This window comes from Lepidochelys kempii, chromosome 2 (assembly GCF_965140265.1).
Source record: "Lepidochelys kempii isolate rLepKem1 chromosome 2, rLepKem1.hap2, whole genome shotgun sequence".
NCBI lineage: Eukaryota > Metazoa > Chordata > Testudines > Cheloniidae > Lepidochelys > Lepidochelys kempii.
In genome coordinates, this window is record NC_133257.1 from 215,929,341 (window position 1) to 215,951,219 (window position 21,879).

Here is a 21,879-nt window from a genome sequence, read left to right on the forward strand (position 1 = left end):
GAAGTAATTACATGTAGGAGTGGAACGTGCTGTCATTTGAATTATTCTCTAGTATTTTGCGGTGGAGGAAATGTTTGCTTCTCTGGGTGAGACGGAGGAGCAAGAGGAAAGAGTGTGGTGCATCATGGGAGATATAATCTGACCAGGGAGCCCATTCTGTAGACAAGAATGGGAGCATGAGGCATCTGAATTATACCTCCCGTGAGGTATTGTAGCCTCATTTCAGAATCAATATATTTCATATTTCGGCTTTCCATTTTTCTGTGGAAATTTTTGACAAAAGTTATATTTTTGTTTGTTTGTTGTCTAAATTTTCCACAAGGGGGGAAACAAAACAAAACAAACAAACAAACAACCCCCCAGTTCCCCTCCCACACACACATTTTCTGACCCGTTGTAGCTCAGATATCATGAGGATGAAAGCCATATACATAGGTCGGTAGAAAGATCGATAGGAGGGAATCTGAGGCTTGCTGGAAGTCCCAAAGGTCAGGCTCCTGTTTTTCTAGGCTGTCTGAAGAGTGCCTGTGGTCCAAGCCTGTTCACTCTGAATAACTAATAATAGCCACACCTAGCTCTCTTATATAGGTGATTCCATTGATAGATCTCAAAGTGCTTTACAAAGGAGCTCAGTATTATTTTACAGTTGGGGAAACTGAGATACAGAAAAGTGACATGACTTGCCCAAGGTCTCCCAGCAGGCCAGTGGTATGTCTCCTGAGCTCTGGTCCAATGATTTTTCTCACTAGACCACACTATTCCAGGGCTGACACGCCTTTTTTTCTTTTTATGCTTTTAGCGTCATTCTAGGTTTTCTAATATCTTTATTATAAGGACTGGATATATATAATTTCAAGTGTGTTCAATTTCCAACTCTCTGTAGTAAAATATTAGGTTGCGCTGGTTATTTTCTGGATTCTTTCTGAAATATTTAGATTTTTTTCCTGGCTAGCATATATTGCTGTATGTTTCCAGTACATCTAAGTTTCCCTGAAGGCTATGTTGAATGGGTGTTAATATGACCAGGTAATCAGTACATAGCAATCATTTAGTGGGAGTCCCATGTTTGGGGATTGTTCCAGGAGGGTTATTAGATCACTGATGTATGAAAATGGTCCAATTATATCCCTGTTTTCTCTCCTTATTTTCTTGAAGACCCCTGTTTGGATGTTGTTTATTTTTAAACCTATGTTTGATATTTAGCATATGGATATAATTGTCATATATTTTTCCCACCAATACTACTATGTAGCAATTTAAGGTTCAATCCTGGGTGCCATGTTGCATCAGAAGCTTTATACAGATTTACAAAGCAGGCAAATATCTTCCCTGAGTTTTTGTTTTTATCTTATCTAATCTATCTATCTATCATTTTGTTGTATTCTGGCAGCATCACAATGTGCTAAGCACTGTGTCCACACAGGAAGACACAAGCATTGGTAGGTTAAAAATGTGGCAGGCAGTTCATTTCTCAGGGAGAAATTGAATTTGGTTTTCATGGACTATACTACCGTCGGTCAGACATTGTATTACTAGTTTATTGAGGCTGCTACAGAGTAGTTTTCTGATGTTGCTGCTAACCCAGATAGTTCTATCATTGTTTGGGTTCTGGGTATCTATGCTTGCATTTACTGAGTTAATTAGTCCCTCTGCCCATATATCAGGTAAGTGTTTGGATTGGAGAGTTAGGTTAAATAACTTCAGAAGGGCAACTGGATGTACTGTATTCAGTGTTGTTTCAAAATCTTTTTTGATATCTTATTTAAGCCATAATTTTCTGTGTTTGTTTCTGAAGGATTTTCTTTAGTTTCCGTATTGTAATAAGGGTGTCCAGGTGGGTTGGTAGTTTTAATGGTGTCCTCAGATATAATTGTCTGTTTTTGTTCTCAAGGCAATTTGGATTATTTTGCCATATTCTGTACAGATTTTGTCATTCATGATTGCTGGGGTTTGTTTCTTCTTTTAAAATGTGTTTAAATTCTTTTCAAATTAGCCAGAAGAAACTGGTGTTTATCAAATTCCTTGCTTTAATTGTACTGGGGTGTTTTATGTTAGAGTACTGATTTGTGCTTTCACAGTGTGTTATAATAAACAAGTGGCACACAGTCCTGCGCATCCTTACACACACGTGTGAAGTGAGTAGCTTCATTACATATTGGAAATAATATATAATTTGCAATACTTAATGAAGCTGTATTTGAATATGAGAGAGCATGTTTCCAAAAGAATATTGAATGTCTTCACTGTAAAGCTTGTAATTAGAGCTGGGTTGAAGTTCTCTTTGTAGAACTTAAAAAAACCAAAAACCAAAAACAAAAATGGCTTTTTACCAATTTGAAAATTGTTGTGGAAAATTTTCAATTTGTTCAAATTTTTCAGGGTTTTCACAGAAATCTGGAAACCAAAAATTTTTCATTAAAGGTTTGCAAAATCCCCACACCAGAAGTATTTATCAAAAATGGTATTTGACAATCAAATTTTTTTTGGTTTCATGTAGTTGTCCAAAAACTTTTAAAAAATACACAATAAATTAAAAAGAAAATGTGGAATTAAAAAAACCTTATAAACATAATTAGTGTTGTCCCACCAGTTTTAAGTGTAATATATTATTGGCTATTGTTAATGAAGTTGCATCACCACGCATGGATGTTTGTGTGTGTTACTGAAGGAAAGTTGGTTTCTTGCTTGCGAGTATCTCTCTCTTAATAGTTAATGAAATTGCAGTGAGCCCCACTTGATACGGAATTAGCACATGTTGTGGAGGGGGGAGGGGAATGTGGCATTAAGCCATATCTGCATTTCCCCATCTTCTCAGTCATGCTGAGGCCCTGCCTAAAGCTGCTCTAATTTATGCTTAGCTGAAATGGCCTCAAAGGGGCCTCCAAAATCCAACACCTGGAGCACCTTAGCCACACCCCCACCCTGGCCACACCTCTAGTATGATCCCCAATCTATTGGCTGTTGCATGGTGGCTGCAGAGGAGGATGGTGGAACCATTCTCCTGATTTTACACTCACCAGGGAATCCCACTTATACCAGATTATTCTCCAGTGATCAGTTTCACAACTATGTCACTGAAGCAGTTTAAACTGGCAGCAACAAGTTGAGCACTTGCACAAGACTATCCTCTTATAGTGGACAAATAAACTGTTTACAATATCATAAAGTACTTTCCTATAACCCAGGCCTGTTTAAAAAAACAACAACAAAAAATAAACAAAAACTCCAAAGCAGTAAAAGTCTGGAAGTAGAATCTGCTGGTGATAGTATATTTTCTCTCAGAAGCAAGAGAGAGAAGGCCAAAGAGAATCCCAAAGAAATACAAAAATGAAGAAAGAGGGAAAGAGTTGTGCAGAAAAGTGAGACAAATTTTCTTGATCCCAAAGTAGAGTATAATAAAGTTACAGTAACTTTCAGAACAAACTATACTAAGATGGAAGCAGTAACATACAAATCGTTAATAACTGCAGACTATTTGTGCAAACCCATTTTCACTGGTTGCATTTACACCAATTGCAGGAAGACCAGAGCATCTAGAATAACCTGAGAAAGGAGTCAGGGTAAATATTGGATCCTTCCAGATTTTGGCTCCATTAATTAAATAGAGAATACATTTAGCTGCTTTGACTGAACCTTAAAAGTCTGAATCATGATGCATCCCACCACAGCAGTGCCACAGATAACTGGATTTAGCACCTGGTTCCTGCCATACCAGAAAATGTTGATTCCCCCCACTCTGCAAATGTAACTTTCTCAGTAGAGAACAAGTGTTGACGCTCTCAGAATGCCAATGGATCTTGGTACAGCAAAGATACAGATCTGGCCAGCTTTTGACTCCAACCCTCCAAATCCCATTGCCTAAAGAGAGTCTTTATTACAACACTTCAGAAATCCCAGCACAACAGCACCACAAAAACCCAGTTCTGGCACCTGGATCCTGCTAAATTTTGGCTACAAATCCCAGAAATGGTGTCATCAAAATAAAAAGCAAGTGTTGCTTCTACTAATCAACTGAAAAATCTGGACCTGGATAAATCCCGATAAAGGAAAGATGCAAAAACTCTAATTTGGCGCTGATATCTTGCTGTATCCAGCTAAGTTTTGGCTACATACCCTGCTTATAGTCTAAATTTAGTACACATGCAGTTTCTCCTAATCCATCAAAAAATCCAGATCCCTATGTATGAATCTGATGGTACAGTTTCTGGGTTTGTGGCCAAAATTTGGCAGGATCCAAATGCTGGATCTGATGCTTTTTGTGCTGCTGTTGTACTGGAAGGTGTTGGTGTTTGGTGTGCTATAGAAATGGACAAGCATGTTCTGTATTTAGGCAGTAGAATTCAGGGGTTTGAGGCCAAGTCTTGGCAGGATTTAGCAGGATCCAGATGCTGGTCATGGGTTTTTGTGGCACTGCTGTGCAGGGATATATTTGCATCTAATGTTTTTTGTTCCTGGAATAAGAGAGAACCAAATTGGCTCTCTATTGAAGCAGTGGCATTTGCAGGTTGGGGGCAAAAAACTGTCTGGAACCAGGTGCACGATATGGGTTTTTGTGGCACTATTGCACTGGGATGCTCTGGATTCTTTCTGAGTGTAAAACAAGCAGCTACACTTGTTCTTTACTTATGTAGTAGCTTTAAGGGAGCTAGGACCAAAAATTGGGTGGACCCACCAAAATCCGGCAGGATCCAGCTTTTACCTTTTTCCCTGAGGGAGAGAGGCAGCCTGACTGACAGGCAGAAATCTGATCCTGTGAAAGACACAGAGAGCCAATGGGAGGCAGAGATCCATCAGTTTGGACTGGAGGCCCCTGGAGGAGAACCAGAGGAAAAACCACCGAATTGAGCTCTGTCAGTGGCGCTTACTGCTTCCAAGGGGGAAGTGCTGGGAAATAATTAATGTTTTTATTAAATTTGGAGGGAATTTTTTGCAGCCGATCGCCTTGCGTTACCTTCAGGTGGGTCTTTCCAGCAACTTTTTACGTAGCTCCAGATAATTGCATGGTTGTGGGTTGCAAAAATGATCCTTTAAACCAGGATAGCTGTGTCTCGCTCGCTCGCTCGCTACTCCCGTTAGGTGCAAAGCGAGTCATGTTGTTCGCCATTACTAGTTCTGCACACGTTTGCGAATCAGAGCTGCCAGTTACACAGATCGCTCTAGGGATACAGCAGGAGTGTAAATAAATACCTAGCCTCTTGTTTTGCTTTCCGCTGCTGTAAAAAGTGGGTTTTGCTCCGTGTTTTAACCTGGCACTTGCTTAGAACCCAGGTGAAAGCAGGGAAGGGAGGGTTGTTTTTATGAATGGGACTCTTTGAGGTTAATTAGCTATGCAAATTCAAGCAGTTCATTCATGGTTTCGTTTTTTTTTAAATCTAAAAGCCATCTTGTATTCCCCTCTAGGCTGATTGGAGAGCAGATCCCGAGGAAATCTTCAGGTCAAATGCCCAGAAAATAAAAACACTGAGCTAAGACTTGTGGAAGAGCCGCAGAATGGATGGATTTTATGACCAGCAAGTGCCTTACATGGTCACCAACGTGAGTGATCAGTTCAAAAGTTGGTGTTTATTAACTTGACTCCGACTTATTTCTCTGGGGGAGTTTTGCGTCCATAGTATCTGCTTTGTTACCGCTGTAGGGACGACTCTTCATCTAGGGGTCGTGCCTGCAAGATGGGCTTATCGTCTAGTTATTTGAATAACGCAAAATATTCTTTAAAGCCAATTTTTGGATCATGTTTTTCAAAAAAGTAAAACCATGCACACGATCAGTAGAAGAGGAGGGCACCGGCAGCAGCTGCATGCAAAGTTTCTGGCTGTGTTTGCCTGCAACACCGAGAAGAATGAAGTTGAGGCAAACGTTAACACTTCTTGTTTTCAGGATTTTTGCAAGCAATTTTACAAATAACGTTTGGAAACAAAGCAGCCTGCTAGAATGTCCTTATCCGAATTCTCCTGAACAGTTTAAGCAAAGGGCATTTTTATGCTATTGGGTGCCGGATTGCTAAATATATATTTTAGTACTGTGTTGCAGCCGGAGCATATTGCAAATGTATCTATACTGGTAGAGGTATACATGGATAAATAAGAATGTGTTGCATCTAGGCACAAGTAGGAAGGATGTTAGGTACCCAGCATAATCCTGTGCTGTAAATTTGTCTGTAGAAATTAAGATAGAAACTGTAGGATAGTCATTTTCTCTGTGGAATATGTAAAGAATCCATGTAGGTTTTGTTTAAATGTGGAAATCTGAGGGTTGTGTGTGTGCGTGTTTTAAAGTAACTGATCTTTCCTGTTTATAGAATCCGCGTGGGAGAAACTGCAATGAGAGACCAACAAATGTCAGGAAAAGAAAATTCATTAACAGAGACCTGGCTCATGATTCAGAAGGTGAGGGCTCACTCCCTTCTCCCCCACCCCACCCCGCCCGTGATTAATTTAATAATGCAGAGAAGCTAAATAAGACAAGAAAATTGCATTTATGGTTGTGACACAAACTGGCAAAGGCAATTAACTGGTAAAGTTGCTATTCCTTCCTGACTCACCCTGTTCTGTTTTAGATATTGTTGCACATATGGCTCATAAATGTCACTCCCTGAGGTGAGAATTTTGCAGTATCTGACACAGTACCACAAGTGAAGGATACGCTACAACCCAGCATCTTCACCTTCAGGCCTTGCCTACCCTCGGCTTCTTTCACATTTTCCACCACTGTGCAATTCCACTAGTGATAGCAAGAGGGCCAGCACTAGTGTAGACCAGCAGCTGGTATTCTAACCACCACGGTGCTTGTGCCGGGCTGGAGGGTAAGACAGAACACCAGCCGTTTCTTCTGGCCTGTCCCCTACACTGGCATTTGCACTGTTGAAACCACCAGTGGAGTTGGTGCTGGTGGTTCCTTCCATCCATGGGAAATTTAAGCAAGAAAGTCTAGTCTGGACCAGGCTTGGGAGGGCCCAACTTTTTGTAGTCCGCACTCATATAACAGCCATGTTAAAGTCAGTGGCACTAGTTGCGTGAGTAAGGTGAGCGTGATGTATTCCTACTTGACAAGGGTCAGTGTAGCTTCCACACACACTCGCCAAACACTGTGTGCACCCATGTAACCCTTCTCACAGTAAGATGAGCAGAGACCCCTGCATCGGTGTGCTTAAAATCCCTGCAAAAATGCCCGTTCACAGCACACATCTAAAGCAAAACCACTTGCTGTTTTTCCTTAGTGCCAAAATAAACACAGGGCATCATCCCCTCATGTGGACTAATAGCCTGTAACATTTAAACACATATCTGCCAATATCATAGGAAAAGGAAGTATCTTTCCAAAAGTTAATAACCTTCAAAAACATTGGCTCATCGGTTCAGACATCATGCTAAGTTTTAGCTCAGGGTAAATTTTCATACTGAGTTGCTAAAATCTCTGAAAATAGGGACCACAAATGGGATCAGATTCCGCCCTGACTTACACCCAGTATGACCCCATGCATGTCAGTACGATTGCATGGGATGTAAAGCAGCATAACATTTTGTCCATGGGCGAGGTGGTGCCACTTTAATTTCAAATCTATGTATGATGCTAATATAGTGGAATCAATATGTATCAAAGCAGAATTATCACTAAAACATAAAAGACTAACACCTTACTTAACTCCATGTTTAATAGAGCTGTTAGGTGTCTTTCCTTTTACATTTTGTTTGCTGTATTCTGCCCTTTACTTATTTGGATATGGTGTTCTAAAAAATCAAATCCCTACTTAGGCAAAATTCCCAGAGAAGTCAATTAGAGTTTTGCCGGAGTGAAGATTGCAGGAAGAGGCCTGTATTGTGTAAGGAGAAATAGATCATTTGAATGAGAGGTTATCATCTTAACTTCTCTTTGAGTTACTTAATAGGCGTTATTTGCTATAAAAGCAAACTTAAAAGATTGTGATTATTATTTCAGGAGTCAATTAAATATTACTGTAGTGTGTATACCTCTTATGGAAAAAAGAGTAGAATAATCATTAATTGCTATCAGGGTCTGTTTTTTTTATCAGTATGTAAGGTTGCCAAAGTAAAATTCACAGACATTGTTCTTCAGGAAAATATTTTTTCTAATGTGGTTTCATCTTATGGGAAGATTAAAGGTGTGCATCTTTTATATGTGTCTTTCTTTTTCTTCAGAACTCTTTCAAGATCTGAGCCAATTACAGGAGACATGGCTTGCAGAAGGTAAGGGGGAAAACTGCTTGTAAAAAGAGGAAAAACAACTCTGGAGAAAAAAAAAAAGTCCTGAACTTGCTGTCTTAATGTTCAGCCCAATTAATTGAGCTCTAAAAGAGCCACCTCATGTGTCATGCATACATTAGAGCCTCTGATGAGTTTGTCTTTGGGGACTCTGGGGCTGCTCTACCCAGTGTCATCACAAATTACCAGGAGAAATTGCTTCCAGCTCACAATCACATCTGCTTTTGGCAAGAACTAATGCACCAAGACTTCAAGTTCTAAGTCTCTGTTCAGATTTTAATTGCAATTGATCAGGTTTATATTATTGTACCTCGAGAGACTGCATACAGCCAGAACTGGGCTTGCTGTTTCCTTTACAGCAGCACATATAATTATTTGGTGTTCTGGTGGAGTACTTTTCTGATGGCAGAAATTAGTTTCTCTGGGTTCATCGGGACGGGATGCTTCAAGATTTAAGTGCAAGTGTCTTCTTTCCACCTTGTTCACAACACAGAACATTAGGTGTGTATCAAATACTTAATAAGGAAAGATTTCTTTTTTCATAAGCCTTTTGATATTGTGTATAAGTTAATTTTTTTTCTTCATGTCTTACTTTTTATAGGACTGTATATTGGGAACTAATTGGAAATCTGAGATTTGTCATTTTACATTTTTGGATATTTCAAGTAACCCTTCAAGGCTCATGATATTGATTGAGATTGATGGTTTTAAAAACACTAATATTGAAATCTGGATTTAGATTAGCTATTGAGATATGGGTAATAAAAAGGAGGACATACTGTTACAGGAGAACTTCAACAAAATTTAGAGGAGCTTTCTGCTGCTCGAGGTGTATTTGTTCACTTCAGTAATTTATGTTTATTATTTAATACTGTTTATTTTGAGTATGAAGATTCTTATGCATTGTCTGTCTCATATTATATTAAAGATTTTGTTTGGTTGAACTTTAAATGGAAAACTTTTATAGCCAAATTGAACATGATTTTGATTTGAACTAACATAATTTCTGTGAATTTACCCTGATTTAGGCACTGTGGGTGTGCACGTGTTTTATTTTTAGCATATTATACTAGGATTATACACTATTGTTGTTTACTGAATAGATGTTTTGTTTCTCTGGGAGAGGGGAGAATTGCACACGACTGCTTACCATGGAAAGAAGGAAATATTGCTGGTGGCTACTTGGCATCAGGCTGATTTTTTGATAACCATGCATGTTGTTGGTCAAGCTGTTAGCCTGTAAGTTTGTTTGTTTTACTGATTGTTTTAATTCTCTTAGCATGAATTTTTGCCTTTAGTATGTGTCTTTGTCAAGATAGAATCAAAAATTCTTTAATGAAGTTATGGAATGGAGTTGGAATATAAGTATTAGTATATTTTTTAAATCACTGAAAATAGGGTGTATTGCAACAGGGTAGTCTTATACTATAATCATCAGATAAAACAGTGACTGTCTATCTTAAATGGTAATTTTATCAAGGATCTGTTACTGTGTCTAATCTCATTCATTTTAACAATCTAGAAGGTTGTCAAAACACTAATTAAAAAGTATGATTTTTTTATGATAAAACAACTTTTAGTTTTATTTTTGGTGGCATGAAACTTCTTTTTGTTCCTGGAAATGATAAAAAAAAATTATTCTAAATCAAAAAGATTCTTGGCAGGTTGGTAATGTATGTGCAGAGCCGTTTAGTAAATAGAAAAAAAAAATGGAAATCAAGATAGACTTATGTCATTTCTGTCGGTATACAAAGGGTTGTAGTGGTGATTTTTACTTCTGAACTACTTTTGTTTCTTAAGAGTAAATGAATTTTTTTCAGTGCTCTTAAGTTTTCCCTTATGTTTTTAAACAGCGACTAGTTTGACAGATCAAAGTGAGGTGTCTAGACCTTTGTAAGTTAGGCTGAGGACAGCTTGTAAATATTGTTAATATCATACGGTAAGTATAAAAAGTTACTTTTTATCAGGAAAGAAATACCCAGACTGCTGAGTTTTACATTTATATTTAATTATATATTTCTACAGAGTATTAAACTTACATATTATACGTATTCCAGTATTATGAAAATGTTTTAGCAAAACTATAAATTTCAGACCACTACCATTTAATTCTCATTTAAAATAATCTGCCTCCCCCCCCCCCCCACAGCTTTGCAGAGAATCTGTAAGAGCTTAAGACAAAAAATCAGGACCCTGTTTCTGATCCTGTTTATAGCCTCTGACGCCTTTTGTAATTATGATGTTTTTAAAAAAATCTTCATAAATAAAAGTTTGTAAACTTGCACTAGTATTTACAATATACCGGTGTTAAGGATGCTATATTTTAGCTCTGCTGAAATGACTGCATGGATGACTTGTTTACCCATTGCTAGATTTGTTCATTTATGTCCTCCTGGACCTTCATAAACTAGAAATCTGCCAATTTGGCAGCATCAGTAATGTTTACATATTTCTTTTCATGATGCTCTGTAGCCAGGAAAGTGACCATGAAATTTTAAGAGCAATGGCAACTGACCAGGTTTCTCCTGCGAGTTCAGAACCCCATTGGGGAGTAACCAGGTCAGAAAATAAAGAGAGTCAAGGGAGTTAGAATGTATCAAGGGAGTTACAATGTATCACACGCAAAGAATGTTGCAAAAAATTATCAAGGCGCCTTTTGAACTTGGGACGTTTTAGCCAGCATGTTTTTATGGAACAGGGTGCTTTGTTGTTTTCTGTGAAGAATCTTAGTAATAAACAACTAAACACAAAGGGGTTTATTCTCTTCTCAGTACTTGTACACAACTTCTATGGTAAATAACAGGATTTGCAAATGTATATTAAAGGACAAAAATAATCCAAAGTACAAAATGTAAACAGATTATTGTATTAGTTTGTTTATGTAATATATTTATTACCACCCCCAACCCCAGAAACTAAATGCCACTTGTAGAAAAGTTATGATGTGTTATACTTGCTTCTGCAGTACTTGAATTCTACAAAATAAGTAGCTTTTTCTTCATGTTCTATTAAATGCATCAGGAAGAACACCCGCATTATTCTGAGGTAAAATTTAAACTGAATGTCATTTCCCAAAATCAGTAGATGGGGGATGGAAAATAATTTTGAACTATTTTCTGATGCCATAATTTGCAAGTGGAAGGATTTTAATAATTGTTTCCACTATTAAACTTGGAAACGAAGAGTTAAAATTGCTTATTGCCAGCCAAGACAAATATTGTTCAGATAATGTCTTTGTTTTTTTATTTAAGTACTGTGGCAGCTACATTTTGTCATGATAATATTGTATAATGCCTTTATTGATTCTGTATATTTGGAATTATATTGCAGTTGGCAGGTAGCAATTATTCAGTGACTTGAGATAAATTGGTTCAAATATTAATCTAATGCTATCTCATCATGGTTGCTTCTATGTATTCTGGAACAAACAGGAAAGAAAAGAAACTCTTCGCCACGGAAATCCTGCTATGCATTGTGGAAGCACTTGGGGTGGGAGAATAATAGACAACAGAAAAGCATAGTATTTATTAAAAATGGCTATTCTAGTATTTCTGTCACTAATTCCTGGCCGAAACTTGATAGAGACGAGTAAAAGGCTTCCAAAATGAATATAGGTAACTAAGCTATTCAATAGATTAACTTTTTAAAACAATAGATCTATATGATGGAGTCCCTTCTTTGGTAGTAACAATGAGAATTTATCACATAAAACTCATTAATATTTATTGTATTTTTTGATCTAGTGCAAGGTAATAGCTTTACAATAAAAGATGCAGGTAACGGGTTTGTTTTCTCACCGCAGTTTCTAGCTAGCCAGGCACAGCAGGGGTGTCTCTCCCAAGTTTTCCAAACTGAAGAAGGCACCCCACACTGATTTCTGTAAAACATTTATATTTCTGCTACCAATTAATGGTTAAATTTGGGATGAACTCCCAAGAAATGGTTTCCGTGATCTCTGCTACCATTGTCAAGTCTGTGTACACATGATTTGGTGTTTTCCAATGAATTATCCCTAAATGCACATATATGAAAGCGATCACTTAATCTGCATTGTTCAGTAATGCTCAAATTCCCATTTTTAACAGAATATAAAACTTTAGGGCTTGACCCTCAGCCGGTATAAATCGTAGTCGCTCCATTGATTTCAGTGGAGCTATGCTGATTTGCACCAGCTGTGGATCTGGCTTCTTAGCTGTCTGCTGCCCTATAATGAACCCCACCTTTGGTAAGAACATTAATCTGACTGTCGGGTATACAACCATTAAGTACTGTATCTGAATATGTATGTATTTAGTGAACGAACATGGTCAAACCGCTTCACATCTTGGTTGAAGTTTGCCAGCTAGGGAATGTTCTGAAAGGGAATAAAAACATGTTAAAGATGAGATTTGTAGCACAGTGAATCATTTCCCTTTTTTGGAGTTCTGGACAGTTAGTGGATTTGACTTTTAAATACTTGAAGTGAATGCCCGATTTCAAAAATCTCTGCACAACAAATGGAGAAAAATTGGATTTGGCAAAATGGTGCTAATCTTTTATAAAATTGTTGGTCCTAAAGGTGTGCCCATTACTAATCTGGGGGTTTCTTCTTCGATGAAAAAAACAGATTAGTAATTTTGTCCCACTGCATAGTTACTTACTGACTATGAAGGACATAGCAGATGTAAAATGTGAATGTGCATTTTAAACCAACTTCTATATTATCCTGCATAAAAGTTGAAGTCAAAAACAAAGGCCAGATCTTGCAAACCCCTCTTCATCTTAGTATAGATCATTCACACCAAGAATGGCTTGCAGGATCTGGCCCCTAGTTTTTAAGCTACACATACGTTTATATGTCAGAGCAGGTCACTTGGAAAAAAACAAAAGTTTAGTTGCTTTGACAGCACATGTAGTGTTCACTTGGTAATGATATTTGCCGTTTAGTATTCAAAAAATGGTTATTGTCATGCCTTATGAGTACTTCTATATTAACAACAGTTGATTCTTTTTTCATCTTTTTTTAAATAAAAATATGCTTTTTGTATTAATGTCTGTACTTTATATAACCTTCTAAATGTTCAAAACAGATATTGAATGAAACAAAGCTTAGGGGCCTCATTACTTTGTTTTGGGGCCTAAAACTTTATTTTAGGGTAAACTGGAAATAGTACGACTCAGATTTCTTCCTGTCAATTTCAGATTATTTTGCCACACTAAGTAAATCTTTGTTGCTTTGAAACAAATTGTGTCTAAGTCAAAAGTGAGCCTCAAGTTCTGAGAGGGGCTTGGAAATGTTAGAATATCTAAAATAAGGTTCTTAAGTGACTCAAGAAGAAATGGCAAGCTCTCTACTTATCCAGTAACCTTACATGCATGCAGTGCTGAATTTCTGGCAGAAGTTTCTGGTTGGGAAATGAAGGGTTAAATTTTATTGCCTTTTCGTTTATTAAATATGTTCCTTAGTGGGTTTGTGCTACCTCTGAGACAAAGCAATGGAATTGGTGTGTTTATGCAGAAAGTTCAAGTTTACTTTGCTGTTGCGTTCTGGAAGGGTGTGACATGAAAAGATTGTGATTGAGGCCACATGGTTCATGCTGGACTGTGTTTTTGTGAATGGAGGCAGAACTCCAGTTCTGACTGCTTGTCTTGAGGAATTGCTTAGGAGATCAGCTGTCTCATTCACTGGCAGAAAGAATGACTCATACATCTTCTTCCTTGTTTGGCTCCAGGTCATTGTTACAGTGGCTAGAGCTGGTTTTAATTAAATATTAACTCCTTTTGTACTGGATATTTGTTGGTGGTGACTTTTTAAAAAATTTTTGTTTGCAGTGAAAGAGAGGAAATTGCCCTCCAGTGTCAGGTTAAATTGCTTTTCCAAGTTGCTTTCCATTTGCAAGATATATTCTAAGTTTAGCTTTGTAAAGTAACGTGTTAATATTATCTCTGAAAATCAAAAACAGGTAATAAGTATTTCTGTGCTTTGAACAGTTGCTATTGGCAAGTTGATTTTAATTGAGTAGGTGATGAGACTATACAATCCAAACGGATACATTCCCTGTAAAACTAGGATTATAATTAACATTATTGTGCATTTCCCACACACACACACCCCCCGGGACATAGTGCTGTAGTCAGAAAGAAAAAAAACTTTTGGTAATAATCTCAGCTAAGGCGACTGGCTGATAGTACAGATGTTGCCCACTTCAAGTATGAGAGTCTGAGACTTGATGGCAGCTTGTCTATTAATGTGGAATGACCTGATAGAGCTGCTTCTGCTATTACCAATAAAATCTACATGCTTAATCTCCTTAAAAGCCTTTTATTGGGCTTTTCCCCTCCTCCTTTTCTCTAGATTCCTTAATTAAGTAGTGTAGGGAAATAGTCTCATTCTCTGCGTGGTCATTTCAGACATGTTTTCTAATAGTCTGCTAAATGCAGAGGGAAGAAGTTTTGTTGACTTGTGTCTTGTCCTGAATGTGGTGATAGAAGACCGCTGTAGCTGTTATGAGAGCCTTGTCGAATTGCAGTGTCTATGACTAACGAAAAGAAGAAACGAATGATATATCCATATATATATATAAATGTGCATGAAGTTGCAACATTCCCAAGTCACATTTTCCTTTCAGAGATCCAAGTTAAGCTGACGTTAACTGTGTACTTGCTGGTTTAACTTGTTTCAAAGACTCCCTTTAATTATCAAAACTCGGGGAACAAAAGCCCTCTTCTGTTTGAGTAATGTGGTGGTGCACTCAATCCATTTCCTTCTCATAGCTAGCTACTGTTGTAAAAAGTCCGTGTATTGGGTGGACAGTTGCTTGAATTTCTGTAATATGAATGCATGCATTTCAATTCTGCTCTGTTTTTTTTTTAAAAAACAGAGTTGAAAAAGGGGCATAAATTGACAGTTCTGATTGCCATGGGTCGTATGGCTAGCGGATCGGTGACTCTTATTTGTGTAGTTTTCGGGATGGGCTCACAGATTTATTTCCTACAGCATTTGTTTTATTTTGGTGCTATGTGGTTTTTCTAAGCATCCCAAGAAAAATGTACGGAACTATGTGTCTGACAATTTTTGTGCATTTTTTTTATGTTAAAAGGAATTGCCAGCTTTGCTATGTTCTTCCCTCCCCTCCCACCCACCCTGCGTAGTAGCTTTTCGAGAAGCGCATACCGGCAAATGTATTTAAAACTATTATAGTTTTGGCTACATTAGTCACCTCCTATTTTTACTGTTCTTTTCTAAAGCGGTCTGTTTGGGTTTTTTAACTAGGTTCTTTTAACTATTAGGTGTTCAGTAGTACCTTTCAGTAGTCAGATCCAATCCTTCTCTCCTTCACCCCCGTGCAAATTAGGGGGGATAAAACCATTGAAGTCAGTGGAATTATGCTGGTTTACAGGTAGCGGCTAGAACTGGACCTTAAAAGAAGTTTTTGGTCCTACATTTCTCATTCTCTGGATAGGAAAACAAAGAGTCTGATTCACAACTAGAAAAGGAGTACTTGCTCTAATAAATTGCATGCTCTAATAAATTGGTTAGTCTCTAAGGTGCCACAAGTACTCCTTTTCTTTTTGCGAATACAGACTAACACGGCTGCTACTCTGAAACCTGATTCACAACTGTATTACTCCAGTTTTATGCTGGTGACTCCACTGAAATCAATCAAACTGGCAAAAAGCAGTGGTGAATCAGGCCCAGAGGCTGGAGTTGGTAATTTGCTGCGAAGAATGTAAAATATGGTGGGCCCATTTCTGCAACCACCACAGATCAATCTTAAGTGGAGATATTCACATGTGGAGAGCCCATTTATTTTCATAACTAGACCGATATTTAACCCCCTGCTAGATGCATTTAAATATGACATAAAATTTTATATATATATATATATATATATATATATATATATATATATATATATATTTCATGGACAAGGGATATTACATGGATATATCCTATTTATAAACAATAAAGTTAATGAATAGAAATGCTACAAGTTTTATATGTGCTCCAAAATTTAAAAAAAAATTAGGAAAGTAAAAGATCACTATGGTAAAGTTTGTTAACTGGGAGAGCTTGACTTCAAGATTGGAGTTTCCTGTAGCAGTCAAATATTTGGCATATTGAAGGGAAAATTTTAAAGTTCTTACATGCACTGATCTGAATGAACCAACTGAAATTTACAGAGTGTTAATTTTTGTTTGACTTTACCTCTCTTGGGCTTTGCATTGCCCTTGAGTTCATCACTGGTAAGGATGCTGAGGTTTCTTTGGAGGGAGGACAAGTTTAATTCATCAAAAAATTACTCGGAGTATTTGATTTGGTAAATCTGATGTGCATTATGAAGAACTTTAATTCTTGTTTATTATTTAATTTAAAATGTCTTCATATATACAGTTTTCTTCTTAAAGGGCTAGTTTTAGGTAATGTAAATGCTAGAAAAAACTCCAACATCTGTGTTTGCCTCATATTAACATTAATTGCCATTCACATATTTGTCTTAACACTTGAGCTACACCCTTGTTTATAGTTACCCAAAATTATTTTGTTTTTAAGGTGCATTTGCTGTAATAGATTAGGTAAGATTATAAACATAGTCTTTGGAATCTTGAGAGTACTGTTTTACTGCAATATGGGCCTGATCCTGAAATACTTACTGAAGAAAAACTTCCAGTAAAGTCAGTGGAAATTTTTCCGGAATTAAGGAGTTTAGGATCAGGTCCACAGAATATCTTATACCTTTGCACTAAAGGATCAAGAGTGGCTAAGTTTAAAGAGATATTCTTACCTTTTGACTCACATGCGTAATTCCCATTGATATTAGCGGGTATTTGGTTTGTTTTTATACATATACTTAGCCCTTAATAGTTCCTAACTTGGAAAGCTTTCTAAAATGATCAAACAACATATTTTTCTTTATTGCTTTTAATAGTTTGATATTCAGTGTTCCAATAAATAGGTATATAACCACTGTTTACTTTTTGATGAAGCGTGTTGGGTTACCAGGTCATGGAAGATGTTTTTTTCAGTTGCAGATTACTCTCGATTTACTTCTCTTTGGACAAGACTTGTTACATACTTTCAAACTGTTCATTTCATGTCACTTTGCCATGGAAGTTCTAGATGAGGTAGTTTGACAAAAGAGCGGTATTTTTAAATTATGGTAAGCTGAGATTTTGCTAACTATGGAGGTATCTAGAAAGGTTACACCATGGCTGTCCCATGACCTGGTTTCTGCTAGTTTCCACCTTACACAATTAAACTAAACAGTATTTCAGCTATATGTCTAAACTGTGCTAAAGCCTTGGATGTTTACAAGGCATTAAGATAATTTGGGGAGACTGTTAATATCTTGACTATGCAACAAAATGGCATTGTATTATCACTGGGTGACAACCATGATGTTTCAGATGCAGTTGGAGTTATAGTGTTAGTTGAGTCATAAAGTTTCCTAAAAGTAAAGATATTACAGAAGGCAGAGGGACTCTGGTTATGGTTCTCATGCTAGGTACGTATTTTGAGCCCATCTGAAAATAAAGATTGAAATGAAAATTCTATGGTCCAGCCAAAGACTCTTTTGACCCTTTAAAAAACAAAATAAAAATGTTTTCTGCTATTTTGGCTGCAAGCGTTACCCGTAAATGAGTCCAGTTTCTCCCGGAGAAGAAACAAAGGGGGTTAAATGTACAAAGATGGTTTAAACACTGGGATTTATTTTTGTGCAGAAGTCCCAAATACCACTTTGAAAATTGATGCTAACGGGTTTTAATACTGGTTGAGGTTGTTCTCATGCCTGATTTCAGTCCTAATTATAGTTGAGCCAACAAAATCCTAGTTTTGACCTTGGCTGTGCTTCAAGGTTAGCACAATAATCTTCACTATGCTTTAGTGGCTTCTCTTAATTTGTCCCCCCCTTTTTTTTCCCCCTTTCTTCAGCTCAGGTACCTGACAATGACGAGCAGTTTGTGCCAGACTATCAGGCTGAAAGTTGTAAGTATAGTATGATTCATCGCTTTCTTAAAATATATATTTATATATATATATATATATATATTGTCTCAATTTCTAGTATTCATGGTCATGTGACAGTCATGTGGCCATTCTATTTGCCTGTCAGTGACATCAGCACTAAGAATAGATGAAGCAAGTAGGGCTCTGAAGTGCAGCCAGCAAAGGTTGTTTTTGCTGAAGGTGTAACCTTTAGCAGGTGGCCCCATTTTTTTGTTTGTCACTGAAGCAGAGAAATTCTCTCTCATGAGCTCAGTAAGATAGCGGAGCTTTCTGTGTCTCTTGAATAGAGGGAGAAGGATGGTAAGCGTTGTATGGATCCAAGTAGTGTAAAATATAAGCAACTAGTCCCTCGCATAAAAATTACTTGAGATTCTCTATGGGTTTTCTAAACAGCCCTCTTGTTTTGTATTTACCAAATACAGCTAGTCTCTGTCAACATAGTATGTTAAGTTATATTAATATATACAGCATGGCTCCATGAACCATATGTTGCATTCCTATCTCAAGCAAAATTTCCTTTGGCGTTAGTAGGAGTTTTACCTGAGTTAGAACAACAGGAATTAGTCCTATATTGTGCTAATCCACCTGCTTTTTCTGAGCCTTTTTGTGTGTGATGGGCATTCTGTCTGGTTTGCCACTTATCTTATTCATGCCAGAAACTTTTTATTTATTTTTTAACACATGCACCCTCAACTCTTCCTTTGCTGCAGTTCCCAGTGTCCTACTTTTCTGCTTTCCTTTTTGAAGTCCCTTCCACTAGTGCTGTTCTGAGGTTTGACTGGTAAAGGATACATGAAGGCAGTGGCATGAGAGACATTGCCTGGTGAGGCCAATACTGTCTCTCATCCTCTCTCTGTCCCCACCATACACATATCACTCATCTATGGCAAGTCTGGTCTCCATCAAAGGTCACTTCTAGACACTTGTCTGCTTATGGCAGTAGAGTTCAGGGCTGCTTTTCCACTGAGCTAAATAACTTCTGTTATTGATCCTACTAGAGAAAATTGCTGCAATCAGCTAAACTGAATACCTGTTAAAACTGACATTCATGTTCATAAAAGTAGTAATAAATGAAGGCATGAGCAATTTTATAATAGAGATCTCAAACAAATTAGAAGAATTTTAAAAAAGGACAGTAAAGGTAATGTAGTTCCAGAGTCGCTTAATTTCCCTGCACTTCTTGAGATTGTTCAAGATACTTAGATACATTTCCTTAACATAGTTTCCATCGAGTGCACATAACATACATATCTGGCAAAACAGGATTTATTTTCCTGGACTGATTTTATTCCAACACTGAAATTGCTTTTATTTTTGTAATAAGTTGCCTCAAATAATTCCTCGCACTAACTCCTAAAGACACACAAATGAATATGGATAATAATCCTTTTGAAATTACTATTTGTATGAAGTTTTCCCCCTCTCTTCGTATAGCAAATTTGTCTAGTATAATACCAGTGCAAAACTTGTCTATAAATTTCATCCTACATACACTGTTGTGTCCACATAAAATTTGCACAGCACAGATCTCTTGTATAAGAGTGCAAAGTTCTGCCAGGGCTTCTATTAACCCACAATTATTGTTCCAAAATAAGTCAATGATTCCTGGAGAATAATTTGTTAACTGTGAATGAAAAACCCCATCAAAGTTTGTCACTGCTTCTGGTGATAAAGAAATTCACCTAACATGGATACTTCATTAATGCTGTTGTATTTCAGAATTCTTTAGCCACAGCTTACACAGTGTTATCAAAGGATCATTTATTTCCTCATTTCAGTTGTTTTCTTTATCTTAAGTAAAGGTCAGGCAAGCTTCCTGGAGAGTACTCTAGCAAAGGTTACAGAGTTTCAAACATAGACTTGGATATAATGTACATAGCTTTGAGCTATTCAGACAGAAATGGGGAACAGCATAAGCAAAGTCAGAAGAAAAGTACAGTTGCGAAACATCACTCCCCCACAATTATGACTACTTCCTCTCGGTTCAGAACTTGCCTTTACAATGTATTTATTCTGTTGTTTATAGCTCTATAATGAACCCCCCGAGCAAGGCAGGAGCACCCAAGTTTCACTGTGTGCGAGAGGTAGAGTCAGCTGTAGGTTCTGTGCCAGGTATGTAGTTTGAGTTAATAGTGGAGGTGAAGGACAGAGATGTGGCCTTTGGAATGGAGGTCGTGGCCACTATGCCATCCCAGAGGCAGCTGCCCCATGCTTGTTTGGATTTCATAGGCCTAACTTCAGTGAGGTTCCTTGAACAAAGCCTCTTTAGTTAGGCTTTATACCAAAGGGGGTGTGTGTGTGTGTGAGAGAGAGAGAGAGAGAGAGACAGAATTTCATCCAAGTTGCTTAGAAAACATTAAAAAAACCAAAAAAAACCTCCAAGGTTCTGACCTGCAGAATTATAATCTACAGATAGTAGAAAGGAGAACAGTTTAGGTGCAAGAAGTAGTAACATTTTCTTTCTAGCTTTTTCCACTCAAAGGTAGCCCTCAGATATGGTATCAACTTGTGGTGTTAACTCCATCATGAGAGAAACACTTGCTAATCAAATAGCAGCAGTAAGCAAGATGGGGAAACTATTCCCAGCCACACCCCAAGATCGTAGCATGATGGCAAAACTCTTCTAGTGCTGAAAACGTCAGTGTTGGCAATGATGGAAGCGCTAATGTAGAAGAGATGCTGGCAGTTGCTGGTGTTTTTAAGGACCATGTCTTTTGACCAATTCTAAGCAGGCTTAGATGACATGGCACTTAAAATACACTGGGTGCCTGCATCCCTCTATTTGTTAGGGCTACTGCTGCTGAAACTGCACTGGTATTTATGACAGTGGGAAACTTTGTCAAAAATACACTGCTGTAGATACACAACCCACCTCGCCTGAATAAGTGCATGTCTACATGCCATGGCGCAGCACGGTAGAATGTCACTGTCTGTTCACAAAAAACAGGGTGAAACAGGCAAATTTCATTAAAAAAATTAGTTGAAAAATTATTTGCTTTGCAACTATGTCTACAGCTAAGCTTGAGTGTCCTGCTTCGTTGCTTCATACAACACCAGAGAAATTCCTACTTAGTATTTTGCACAGCTCTTCTGCTTATTCTATATTTGAGGAACAGTGGCTTGATTTAAGGTAAGTGTATGAGAAGTAGCATATATCAAAAATACAAAAAAATACTCCAAAAATGAGAAAAATGCCACCCAGTGTTCTGTAAATGTTGTCTATATTTTTGACTAGTGCTCTCCTCAGATTTCAATAAACCTATTTTGGTGTTGACCTCCAATGTGTAATTACATGCCAGGAAAAAGTGGCCCCTGTTATCTCTCTGGGGTAAGATTTCCTATTGTTTAAAGTCCATTGACACGTACTGATGACAGGGGCCAGATCCTGCAACCCTTTTAATTAATGGTATAGATCTCAGAGATGCGAGGCTGAGGGAGAGTGGGCCCCAGACTTGCCATTGTAGGAGCTAAAATTGTATTTGCTTGAAAGCTTGTTTCGTTTGAGTGGAGATTTTAAAACTTTACCCTGCCTCCTCCCATTGTTTGATGTTATCTATGAAAGACACAAGAGGAGGTAGGCAGGCTTTGATAAAATTGTCAGATGGCTAAAGGATGTAGCTGGCAGTGAAAACTCATACTGTCAGCAAGTAACCTGGTTCATTTGATTATAAA

General features: G+C 37.6%; 1 protein-coding gene across 9 annotated transcripts in view; it reads left to right on the forward strand.

The window, feature by feature from the left end:
• Positions 1-4,783: 4,783 nt before the first annotated feature.
• ETV1 (ETS variant transcription factor 1) overlaps positions 4,784-21,879 on the forward strand; it is a 73,648-nt gene continuing 56,552 nt past the window's right edge. Inside the window, exons 1-5 of one of the 9 annotated variants that reach the window (XM_073333815.1) lie at positions 4,785-4,957; positions 5,401-5,535; positions 6,299-6,386; positions 8,157-8,204; positions 18,133-18,186. In XM_073333815.1, coding sequence (XP_073189916.1) covers positions 5,491-5,535; positions 6,299-6,386; positions 8,157-8,204; positions 18,133-18,186 — 235 coding nt within the window. In that variant the 5' untranslated portion in view covers positions 4,785-4,957; positions 5,401-5,490. Of the gene's footprint in view, positions 4,958-5,188; positions 5,269-5,400; positions 5,536-5,614; positions 5,851-6,298; positions 6,387-8,156; positions 8,205-8,340; positions 8,721-9,418; positions 9,459-18,132; positions 18,187-21,879 lie in introns of those variants that run through there. The other 8 variants (XM_073333816.1, XM_073333819.1, XM_073333813.1 and 5 more) reach the window with 8 other exon arrangements.